Here is a 12026-nt window from a genome sequence, read left to right as displayed (position 1 = left end):
AGAAAGCCAGAAGTGAAGCAAAACTCACTCGGCTTTCCGGGATTGTGCCCGCCATTCATTTCACCAGGGTTCCTTGGCAAGCAGCCCCTTAAGACACAGATCTTCCCTGACCCTCTTGCTCCATTCATTGCAAGCTCCCGGCTTTCAGTAGGGCCACTCTGATCAATGCCCCCCCCACCCCACCCCCAAAGGATGCAACGCTAGGCTGCCATCCCAGGACTGTGAGGTGGGGTGGGGGGAATGGGAGATGCATTCAGGAGGCAAGACATATGCTACGGAGCCTGAGACAAAAAGCTGGTGAAAAGCAAGTGGCACAAGAGACCAGTTCAGCTGTGCCTTCAAACATATTTGGCACCACGGCAGAGGCAGCCAAATTTAGATCCCTTTTGGCAGGGCCCCGGTGGGTTAGCTTGAGTGCTTTCCTTTCACGGGACAACCACTTCTTTTGGGAAGTGAATAGCCTGGACCAAAAATGCCTCCCCCTCTTCAAATTAGAAAGAAATGCCCAGATGAAACAGCTCAACTTATACCTATCTCCTTGTGCCGGATGCCATTCCTAATTCACACAGAAAGATCTTCCCCACTCCACACCCCACCCCCGCTTAGATTTCGATTTTTAGATATATTTCTGTTACAATTCGGATATTCAAAAGCAGCATATTTCTATTCTTTAGAAATAGAAGAGTTTAAAAGGCAAGAGTGAGTCCCGCGTTATTTCCCCCCCCCCCAGCACTCCTGCAAGTTTTGCCCCTATGGAAGGACGGACAGTGAGACGGAGAAAGGAGGAATATGGAGCTAAAAGACAGGGTGGGAATGGTCATCTACAGCTCTGTTCTAGGTCAGACAAAAAGGAGATTCTCGAGGAACTTACGCTGGGTATATTATCGTTGGTACAGACCCCCTCCGATAGTAATCTGTCTCGGATCTCCCAAGCAAAGATCGAGGGGCACTCCCGCTTATACTGCGCTATTTTGCTTACAACTTCTGGAGTCGCTACTCTCGGCTTGCTACCTCCGATTGCCCGCGGTCGAATGGAGCCAGTTTCGTAATACCTGCCCAGAATTTTACTCACACAGCCATTCGACACCTGCATCAGGGAAGTGGACAGAAAATCACATTATTAATAATTTCAAGACAAAAATAAAATTGTTTAAGTAGGCATTAAACAATGACAAGCTTACGTTTTGATTGTCCAGCACTTGGACTTTTGCATCTGCATGGGTCTATAACACAAAAATATACCTTCAATGGTATGAGAACTTACTTAAGAGAGGTTTCTTTTCTTTTCTTTTCTTTAAAAAAAAAAGATTACATTTGGGACCCTACATGCTACAAAGGTGAAATGTTTGTTCTAAAAAAAAAACACCTTTTGACATAGGGGAAGGGAGAGAAAAACTGAAGAAAGATGGCAAATATGGACAAGATGTTTAGTAGATAAGCTACCAACGGGCATCTTCAGAGCAGTTTTCAAAATAGACACATTCCTGGGGAAGGGATATTGGGGCTGTAGTGCTGACCTATCAGAGACGAATTCGACTGCATTCCTAAAGCCAAATACCTGGCCAAAACTTCTCGAGGGGGTAAGGATTGCCGAAGCAAAGGCGATTTTTTGAGTATTGCTGGTTTTTCAGCCTTTGCTTATATATATATGCATGCAGAAAACAGAAGCTACTACATCCGGGCGGAGAGGACACCTTAGCTTCCCCACCCCCGTCCCCAATGCAATGGAGAAATTTTCAAGAAAGGCATTGGGGATATATGGCTATCTCTTATCCTCGCCCAGTTCATTCCCAGGCCAACTAAGGCACCGCTTGAAGCACTAGATGACCACAAACAAAGAAGGCATAAGACAGACTGGTAATATATATATATATATTATATTTCCCACGATTTGGAGAAACCGCTGGACTGAGCATAATTCATTATTCTTTTCCCCCAGAAAGCTGGACGGAGAAGTTTGCAGCTGTGGAAAGCCCTCCTCCTCCTCCCTTGTTTTTCCAAGAAGGCAAGAAGCCCCAGGCTGGCTCCAACTGGGAAGGCGACTGGCGTTTTCACCTGCAGGATTCGGGAGATGTCGCACGGCCGAGCCCCGCTGTGGGCCAGTTCCACGATTTTTTGCCGGGTTGAATCTGGCAGCGGCCGCCCGTTGACAAACACACCTCCGAGCTGATTCACGCCGCTGTGACCTGCGAAGTGGGCGAAGGAAAAGAAGGACAATGGAAGTCTCGATCACCTGAGGAGACCTGGAAGAGCGGCAGCTCCTTCCTGGGTCATGATAAAGGCAAGGGCAGTGGTGGGGGCGGTAGAGGGAGACAGGGAAGGGACGGTGAGGGGGGCAGGGAGAGCCGATCGACGGCAAGCAGTTCTGTCCCACGAGGTGGGCCTGGAAGACGCACTGGGGTGGGGAGGAGAGAAGAGCATTTCTTCAAGGAAAGAAGCGTTTCAATAAAGCCTCCAATCTCTCAGAGTCAACAGCCACTGCCTCTCAAACTCGACACACGGACAGGCGCGTCCCTAAATTTACACGACCGTTCCTTTGAGAAAAAGCCCAGCTCGCCAACCCCGTGTTAGAGTGTGTGTGTGGACGAGGGGGGGAGGGGGGAGGACGGACGGACGGACGGAAAGGGAGTTACTCCGCTATCGCTTCTCCTGTCCCACCGCCCCAGCTTGCTTCTCCGGCCCCCTCCCCCAATTCTAGGCGACATGCCGAATCAATCCATTGACGGCCAGCTCTGTCCAGAAGAGCAACATTTGGTTACACACTTCCACTCAGCCGTCATCCTTTCAGCAGATTTGGCAAGAGCGAGCAAGGAAAAGCAGCGGTGGGGTGGGGGAGGGGGGAGGGGAGAGGGGAGAGGGCAGCAAAAAAGAAAAAAAAAGCCGCCCGTCTCTCGAGTTGAGCGGTGGGGTGGAACGGAAGCCTCGGAAGCCCGGCGCTTGGCTCCGGGTAAGGGTACCGGTAGCTCGGGCCCGGTAAGGGTGCCCCCCCCCCACAATGCCCGGCTCCGTAAAGAAGGAGAAGCAGCCCAGGTTTCTTGGTTCTCCCCCTCTCCCAAATTGTGCCATCCCCGAGAAAGTCGTCTCTCGCCCATTTCCTCCCCCCCCCCACGCGTTGGAGGTAAAAGAGGGGGAGGAGAAGGGACACCCGGGTTATTAAGGAAAAGCCACGAGCTTGGTCTGCATCTTCTCCGCACAGTTCCCCACCCCCACCCGGCCAAAGGCAAGACTCCCAAAAGGGGTTGGAAAAGGATCCCCAACCTGCAGCTTTAAGCTTTGGAGGAAAAAGGTTCCCTGGAGAAGAGGTGGCCTCTCTCTCTCTCTTTCTTTCTTTCTCTCTTTCTCTCTTCCCCTCTTTCTCTCTCTGCTTCTGTTCTGCTCGCCTTCTCTCTTTGGAGCCTTCTGCTAAATTGACTCCAGGAGCCTCGGCTTCTTAGCAATAAATAAGCTCCAAATATAGAAGAGCAGGAAAATATGATGAGTCTCTCTGACATTTGTCTTTAAAATAAAACTAGCTGCACGTCAAGTTTGAGCTTAATTTCTGGAAATAGGCGGAAGTCGCCCCGGATCATGCATGGAAGGCTAATTGAAAAGATCAGTTGGAGCACTTGTAGCAGACCTGTCACTTTGTGACAGTGCTCCGCTCTTGGATATTGCATCGCCACGACAAACGGGAGCAGGATAAAAAACGACCCTTTCTGTCCGGATTTGGGTATCACTCCGACGAGAGTGAACTCGCCTAGCTATCCCTTCGAGGAGAAGCGACTTTTTAAGGTAGCCACAGGGTCAATCCGGACACTACCGAAGGGGCGCGCTGCCTCCGCGATAAATCCGAAGTGACAAGAGTTGGAGAGAGTAGTGGGGAGAGGAGAGAGGAGGAAGGGAAGGGGGGGGGTAGACTACGGGCTGGGAGGAAGGGAAAGTGAGGCTTCACATAAAGGCCACTGGAGAACTGACCAGCCATGGCTGCAAAAACCTCTAACGGGGGAAACAGCGGCCCTCTTTGCTTCTAGGGTGGAGTTGCTGACCGGGAAGGAGCTCAGGAAAGGCAGCTTGGGGAGGGGGTGGGATCCGAGGCCCACTTTTCTCCCCCTCTCGTCTTCCCTCCACCAAGTGCTTGTTTCCTGGAGAGCCTTTATGCTCAGCACCGGCACCCAGATCCTCCCTTTCTCCTCTCCTTCTCCCCCACCCCCCTTACATGGTCTGGACTGCAGAGAAATCTTGGTTGTTACCCCCTCTCCTGCGGAGGCCTGAGACCGGTCTTTAAGTCCGTAGCTGAGTTCTGAGCAGCAGCAGGTGCCCCCTTCTGCCCCCCATAAAGTGTGTGTGTGTATGTGGGTTTCCATCGCCACTGGGTGCTCGGAGCTCTAAGGCCTGCGAGGTGCACCGAGAGCTCTTCTTCCTAAGCCTCCACATCTCACTCTCCGCCCCACACAGAAGCCAATGTAGGCCTTTCCTCCTCCGCGCCTCAAAGAAGGCAGCCCAACTCCCAAATTCCATGCAAAAAAAAAAAAAAGGTTAAGCTTTAATCAATGCCTTAATTTCCCAGGAGAACGCAAGCAGTTCGAGCCCAGTGGCAATGATTATGCGCCTCGGCTTCTCGGGCGAGCCATCTAAGAGGAAAACATATGGTCCCAATTTGGATGCGCGGTGCTGCAGACACGCAGGAGTTCTCCACACAAAGCCGGGGAAACTGGCCACGACCTCCACCCAAATCACCCCGGCGGGCTTTCTTTTCTTTTTTTTCCCCTGCGGGTAGGATGGAGGAATTGGGGTCGGGAGGGAATCTAGTGCAAAGGCATTTGACATTCCCAGGAAAGTCGCTCGTGTTGTGTAGGGAGGCCCGGCCACAGAAGGGATGCCGCTCTCTCAAGGCGGCCTTCTCAGAAATTTCTCCAGGGACGAGTAAAACCTGCAGCAGGAAATCTTCAACTCTACCCCAACCCAGCCACAGAGGGACTCCGAGAGGAGCCGGCCGATAAAACTCAGCGCCACGGACCTCAGAAACTCAGCCCCTCAAACAGGCCTCGGGGCGTATTGGCACAGAAAGGAACCTCGCCGTTGCGGGGGGGGTGCTTCCTCCCCAGTCGGGAAACTATACCCCCAAAGCGAGTCTTGCGCTTAGAGAAAAAGGTGCAAAAGCCCCGGGATCCAGGGAAGCCGAGGCCGCGAGTCGAACCGCGTTGAATTTCGGATTTGATCAGGAGGGGCGCCGGATTGGAACCATCTAAGGGCCGGGCATAGCCCGGCCGGAGCTTCTGCGGGGCTCCTTAGAGAAGAAAGCCCCGCTGTGCTCAATGGGGCTTACTTCCAAGCCAGCTTCCGAAAGCCAAGGGGATGGAAATAGACCCGGGATTACGTGCAAGAGCGAGCAACTCCAGAGGAGAAGAGAAGGGAGGGAAGCAAAGCTATTGAGAGACGATTCCGCGACCGAGTCTCGACTGCACTTCTCTCAAAAGGAAATCCCGACGAAGTTTGCATACTAAAGAGGCACCTTTAGGCTTTAAAAGCTCAACCGAAGAACAACCACCAGCCAGGGAGGGGTGCCGGCTTACAGTAAATTTAAAAGAAACGCAATATATGCTTCAAAACGGGAATCGCTTGCAAAGACTTTCGCGTTATTTTTTACCGGCGTAACTTTTAGGGAAATTAGGGCACCGTCCATCTCAACGGATCAAGCCTACCTTGATCTCAGGAGTAACTTGCGAGCTAACTCGCCTTTCCCGCTGCACAACAAGAGTAATTTTTTTTTTCCAAGTCCACGCACGAACAATCCGGGATAGCAACTTTCCCACCAAGATAGGGCTGTCCAGCTCTCCGCTCCGGCCATAAATAAAGAAGTCGCTTTGTGCTTGTTAGCACGACTTGCTGCCCGCAAGGCTAAGCGTGTTTTGTCAGCAAGCTAACAGCCCCGATCGGTTTTAAAGACGTGTGGAACCATCTGGGGCTGAGTCCCCTCGCCAAGGTTGCGGAGCTGAGCGACGAAATCACGGCCCTGCGGAAACCCGGAGTGGGTTTAAGAAATAGCGGGGATTTTGAGTATTCGTTCTTGTGCTGAAAGCACCTGTGCTCCACCCAATTCCCCGGGAAACGACGCGGCTGGGAGTCAATTGTGGCCAGATTTGGGGGAACAAATATCCCCCAAATCCTCCTGGCACCTCTACTCCATAATTCGGCTCTCCCCCCCCCCTTCCTGTCAATGTCACTCGGGATTCCCTCCAGCGTGCGGAAAGGCCTGGCGAGGGTAGAGGCAGAGACAACAGCTCTTCCTCCTGGAAGGGCACCCCACCCAGATCAAAGAGGGGCTCTTCTCTCCGAGCTCCGGAGAGTCCCGGAAGGAAGGCACTCACTAAGCCCTTTCAGCTGGCCATTGGGAACGGCCCTCTCGAGATCTGGGACGGCGCCTCCTCGGTCCCGCCGCACTTTTAGGCTTCCAACCCCTTAAGTGCCTAAACTACACTTAACAAATCAGGCGTTCCAAACCAGTATCGTCTTTTTCTCAGTTCACGCCTTCCGTCTTGCGGTGGAAATCGCCCACCCTGCCCAGCCCTTCAGTCTGGCAGCGTGCTACGGTCCCCTTACTATTTGTATTACGCCTCTATGTCTAGGCGCCAAAGAGGATAGCTGACGGTTTTTTTGTTTTTTTAAATGCATGATTCGGGAATTCCTAATGCCAGGGAGAACTCGCCTGGGTTTCGAAATAAAACTCATTGTTAGGGCATTAGTAAAGAATTGCCCCCGGCGCTGTTGTTTTCTGGATTCTAGTTGAGCGATTCTAGTTTACTTTACTTTTTGGAGGGTGCTGGGGCTGTCTATGACAATATACCAAAACGAGGGTCTCTTCCAACCTTTTGCTTTACCCTCCAGACTAATAAAGCGATCTAGCAGCTTCCATTGCCCTAGCACCACGCCTTCTTCGACAAATACCTTGCATGCTAAGGGAATTTTCTTCCAGGTTAATAAAAATTGCAACGACAGACTGAGGATTTCAACTAGCTCACCTTTTGTTGTTGCTTTTACTACACTACAACAAACAGAGAGCCATGCCATAATGCAATGAATCGGCCTTCCAGCCTTCCTTCCTTCCTTCCTTCCTTCCTTCCTTCCTTCCTTCCTTCCTTCCTTCCTTCCTTCCTTCCTTCCTTCCCTTCTCTTCCTCCCTCCCTCCCTTTCTAGTTTTAAGATGTGCAAAAGTTACACAGGTCTCAGTGTTCCACTATTTCTTGCCAGAGAGGCTGTCATGCCCATCACTGGAGAATGCTGGGGAAAGGGGTGGTGTGAAGTGGACAGGAATCCATAGCACTGAGAGCCGAGGGAAAGAACCAGACTTCAAGAAACCTGCTTGTGTCCTCCCCATGCAGAGCATTATTCTCACAATGTCCCCACACAACACTCAAAGAATCTGCACATTTGAAGAGCTGCCGAGGAATCCAGGAGCAGATGAATTTTACACTGTGTCTGTCTACAACCAATGGGTTGTCAGTCCACAAAAAAATATTCTTTCACCCCATCTCCATTAGTGCAATTTCAAGGGGGGGGGGGAAAGGTCTTCTGAGCTGGATGGATTTCCATCCCTCCAACATGCCCTTAAGGACAAAGAAGGAGAATCTCCACATAGTCCCCCCACCCCCACAAGTTTGAAAGCCTCATCTCTTGGTGGAAGAGTCCAAAGAACCCCATTCATCCAATCTCTTTCAGCTTTCTCTTCTACTATGAAGGACATTTTCAAAATGAGTAATATTCTCTCTTCCCAGCCACCTTACCACCCAAGCCAAGCCAAAACACTTTTTCAACTAGACATGCTCAAGATGGCATCCCAAAAGACAGGAAGAGCCACTTACTGTTCTGCATTGTGGACCGATGAAGCAAGATCCCACGTGGCTCGGGAAGAGGGCACTGTAGTGATAAAATCAATATTAACCAAGGTAATGGAGCAGGTTGGCAGTTCCAGTATTATTATGTCTAAGAAGTCATTCATCCTATGGCCTCTCAATTAAGGCCCCAAAATGTATTAATTTATTATTATTTGTTTGTTCTCTCCCAACCCTGATATCTTTAATAACAAATCACTGAATCTTTCATGCAACCATGCAAGAGAAATCACATTCTGAGGAACTCTTGAGCTCTCTCAGCACATCAGCTACCATGTGAGAAGAGAGGCTGGTCAGTCACTTTTAACCCCTAATATGGACCCATTCACATTATTGTGCTATAGGGGAACACAGGAGGAGGAGGAGGAGGAGGAGGAGGAGGAGGAGGAGGAGGAGGAGGAGGAGGAGGAGGGAGGAGAAGAGGAGGAGGAGGGGCTTGAAACTTGCCTGATTTATGAGTGGACTCTCCTCTCATGCAATTTAAGGAATCACACATCTGTGTAGTGCTGATTAAAGTTTTCCCACTAGGATGAAGAAGAAAAGTGCATGAAAAATAAAATCAAGGACTGTTTAGTTTACATCCTTCCCTCCCCCTACCTGCCTCCCCTTCAAGAATAGGGTTATTCTTGAGAGTTTGGAAGTGAAGAAAAGGTGGACGATGTGTCCAGCTTTCTTCAGTTTGAAACTCTCGGGAACAGTCCCATAATTCCTTAATAATATTGGAGTGCTTCTTGCAAGAATGCAAAATGTTGTCCCATGGGACACCTGCTGTTTAAAAATACACAAACACCCCCTCCAACAACTTGACTTTGAGTTGATTTTTATGGAAGCAAGTATATATAACATCTTCTTTCTCTGGCCTAACAGAACTTTATGGGTCAAGGAACGCTTGCTGCCACATATAAGGTACAATATCAGAACAACCATAATAATACTATAAAGCAGGAGAAGAAAGACATTTTTAGGTTATGTGCAAATCTCTCACCTGAGGCATTTTAAATTAGCTGGTTATTACTTTTGGTGAGAAAACCCAAAGTATCCCCCCTCCCAAGGGGCACTAACAACCCCTAACAATTTTTCAAGAGTCAGTAACAATCCCATCCCCGTTTTTCCCCCTGAGTGAGAAGAGAGAAGAGAGCAGGGAGAAGAGAAGGGAAAGAAGAGAGAAATCCTACACATTCTGGTTAACTTCTTTCTGCTCTTTAGATCTTCCCCCCTTTCGCTGTACTGTGACACACGCTGTCTCACTGCTTTAAAAAGTAAGATCAGGAGGGGGTGAGAACTGTGAGCACAAAGCTCATGGAAGGCAAACAATGGCTTCCATTTTATTCCCTTCCCCAAACCTAGAGCGTAAGAGCCATCTAGCCTTCTCCAGCTCCGGCTAGGCAGCTTCCAGCTTAAGGTACCAACAGCCCTTCCATGTATAAAGAGCAAGGAAAGGTCCTCTCCTCCCAGCCTTAGGCCTGCCTTGGTCCAGGATCTGGGCAGCCCCAATGCCTGGCTTCAGTGGATCTTCCTTCCTTCCTTCCTTCCTTCCTTCCTTCCTTCCTTCCCTACAAACACATTTTGTTTTTAAAAAAGTTATGTAGTTCCTAATGTGTCTGCATTTTATCCCAGCTCTTTCTTCTAGGTTCCCAGCCTAGCAGGAGGAAAATAGAGAAGTAATTTCTCGTTATAAATATCTGGAGGTAATTATGTTACTGGTGCGAGTTGTTAAGGGTTGTAAAAAGATACAACAGCGCAGTGGGGTGCTCAATTGGGGTGAGACAATTACAATAAAGAAGCTATTCAAGAGGGGTTTTCTTTTAAAAAAAAAGCGGGGGGGGGGGGCGGAGAGAAAACCGAGAGAGGTAAAGGAGATAAAATAATGAAACGGTGCTCGCTTTCAATTCCTTCATCTCCTCCCACGTTCTCTTTACTTATTTATTTAGAAAGCTTCTCCCCACCCCCGATTTTGTTTTAAGGAAAGCCTTTTTTTCTTTTTTTTCCCCTTTTTTCTTTTTCTTTTTACATTCCTGGTTTGTTCACAGAGATCCATTGTACTCTTTCTCCGGGAAAGAAAAAGTGGCCAAGGCAGACGGCCGGAGTCCAAACTGGGTCCGGTTTGGACGGCTCTCCTGAAGCAATTAAAAACAAGAAAGCGAACCGCGGCGATGTCTTTCCCGCAGCGTGAAGGACCTTCCAGGGGTAAATATTGATTCCACTGGCGAGGGGCACCTGATTAGCGGCCTGGCTCAGCTAGAGGCGAAGCTGGACCTGGAGCCCCGTTCTCTGCACCTCCGGCTCCCCAACAACTCTGCCCTGCTAAGCCTACTGCCGGCCGCGGTTAAGGGGGCCAGGCTTTGCTAGTTTGGTAGCCGCCGCCTTTCTCCAAGCGGGAACTTTGGTTTCCGGGAGCTCTACCGTCTTGGCTCTTCGGCCGCCCTCCTCAGGATCAGGAAAAGTGAGGCCGGGGCTTAGCCAAAGGCCTGGCGGCATCCACCAGAAAAACATGACACACACATACATACATACATACATACATACATACACACACACACACACACACGCCCGGAAGCCCCGTCGGGGAGCAGTTCCCACTTTGCCACGAAGCAGCCAATTTCTCACGTTGCGTTTTGTGCTCGTGGAGAGAGAAGCCGCGGCGGCCGGTGCCACGCATCCCTCAACCAGTCTCGGTGTCCTCCTGCTCTCGCTTTCCATTTTTAAAATAATAATAATAATTTTTTTCCGCTGCCCTTCCAGCCGGTTAGGCCTAATTTGCGCCGTCTTTCTCGAAAAACCGCCTCCAAATCGGGACCTAGTCTGTTCGAATTAGGATGCCGAGTCTCCCCTTCCGTTGCGAGCTCTCGAGGTGGTAAATGTTTACAATCCCATGACAAATCGGCAAAAGAATAAACGCTAATCCAAATGGCGTAGGAGACGGTCGCAAAGGTCGCCGGCTATTAAAAGAAAAATATTGCCAAAGACTCCAATTATTATTTTAGGCCTACAGCGGCTCGCAGCCCGCCGCCGCCGCCGCCGCCGCCGCCACTTAAAAGCTTCGCTGTTTTTCAAGAACTCAAGCCAGCCTTGAAAACTTTCTTTGCTTCGGCTCCCGGGGGTGGTGGTGCTGCTGGTTGGTCTCTTGTCGCTGTTGCCGTTGTTGTTGTTGTTTGGAAGCTCGCGGGTCTGAAGGAGTTTTAGCAAAGGTCAGTGGATTTTTCGTTCCCTTGAGACACCTTAAAGAAATGGCAGAGAGAAATTGCTTCTTCCTTCACTCTTTTAAGTGACCCCGGTAGGCAGCATTTCCGTGTGCAGGTTGGCTCAAAAGGGAGCGCCATTTACTTCAATGGGATGTTCCCCTATCAACGTTGCGTGGGCAGGAAGCTATAGCCTTAACGTACTGCGGGAGGGAGGTGGCGGAAAACTTTTCTAGGACCCTAACAACTGCACCGAATTTTCACTGGGGCTGGGAGAACAATTTAAAAAAAAGGAGGGGGGTGGAAGGCATCCAGGCATACAAGGAGGAAATGTTCATTTGAAAAATCCAACGCAGGAAACAGAAGCAGAAACTCTCTTTCATTTCGAAACTTGATCGCAACTTCTGTGGAGCGCAAAATTTAGGAGATTTCCGATTTCACAGAACCACAGAAAGAGGTGCAGAAAGGGGACTCGGGTCTTCCCTGCTATTTTTTTTTTTATGGTCCGGCTTCCTTTTTTCACCCTCTTTGTTTTTGTTGGTTGGAACTTCTAGCCAGGTGACGGTCAAGTTAGAAAGTTCTGTTGGTTCCTTTTCTTCTGCGGGCGGATAAGTTTGGGGAGATCTGGGGGCTGCTTGATTGAGAGTGACAGTCCTTTAGGCTCGCTCAGACCATCCCGGACACAGGAACTACTCAGAGTTGACTTGGCCTAGAAGGTGACGCTACAACCACCAACCCCCCCTCTTTTTTTTCATTTGCTTATCACCAGGCACATGAATAAAAGATCCATAAATAAAGCCCCCCAAACGGGACTCCTTCCTCACCCAAACAACACACAGGCGCCTCTCTCTTTGGAATACAAAGCCAGAAAAGTAAGGGGGAAAGAGCTGGGCTGGGGGGGGGGGAGAGAGAGAGAGAGAGAGAGAGAGCCACACTCGGATCGATCCAGTCACCTCACAGAAAGCAATCTATGAATGAG

The 12026-nt window shown here is 49.9% G+C and overlaps 1 protein-coding gene across 7 annotated transcripts in view; it reads right to left on the bottom strand.

Moving 5' to 3' along the window:
• The window catches only part of PAX6 (paired box 6), a 28179-nt gene extending 20331 nt beyond the window's left edge, over positions 1 to 7848 (bottom strand). For 2 of the 7 annotated variants that reach the window (XM_058160753.1, XM_058160792.1), the window contains exons 1-3: positions 7839 to 7848; positions 2056 to 2186; positions 872 to 1087 (exon numbers count right to left, since the gene is read on the bottom strand). In XM_058160753.1, the coding sequence (XP_058016736.1) occupies positions 872 to 1087; positions 2056 to 2186; positions 7839 to 7848 (357 nt within the window). Of the gene's footprint in view, positions 1 to 871; positions 1088 to 1181; positions 1224 to 2055; positions 2187 to 7838 lie in introns of all 7 variants that reach the window. The other 5 variants (XM_058160747.1, XM_058160760.1, XM_058160776.1 and 2 more) reach the window with 5 other exon arrangements.
• Positions 7849 to 12026: the final 4178 nt, after the last annotated feature.

This window comes from Ahaetulla prasina, chromosome 1 (genome assembly GCF_028640845.1).
Source record: "Ahaetulla prasina isolate Xishuangbanna chromosome 1, ASM2864084v1, whole genome shotgun sequence".
NCBI classification, from domain to species: domain Eukaryota; kingdom Metazoa; phylum Chordata; class Lepidosauria; order Squamata; family Colubridae; genus Ahaetulla; species Ahaetulla prasina.
Note: the sequence above shows the minus strand (reverse complement) of the source record. Positions and strands in the feature narration are given on the sequence as shown.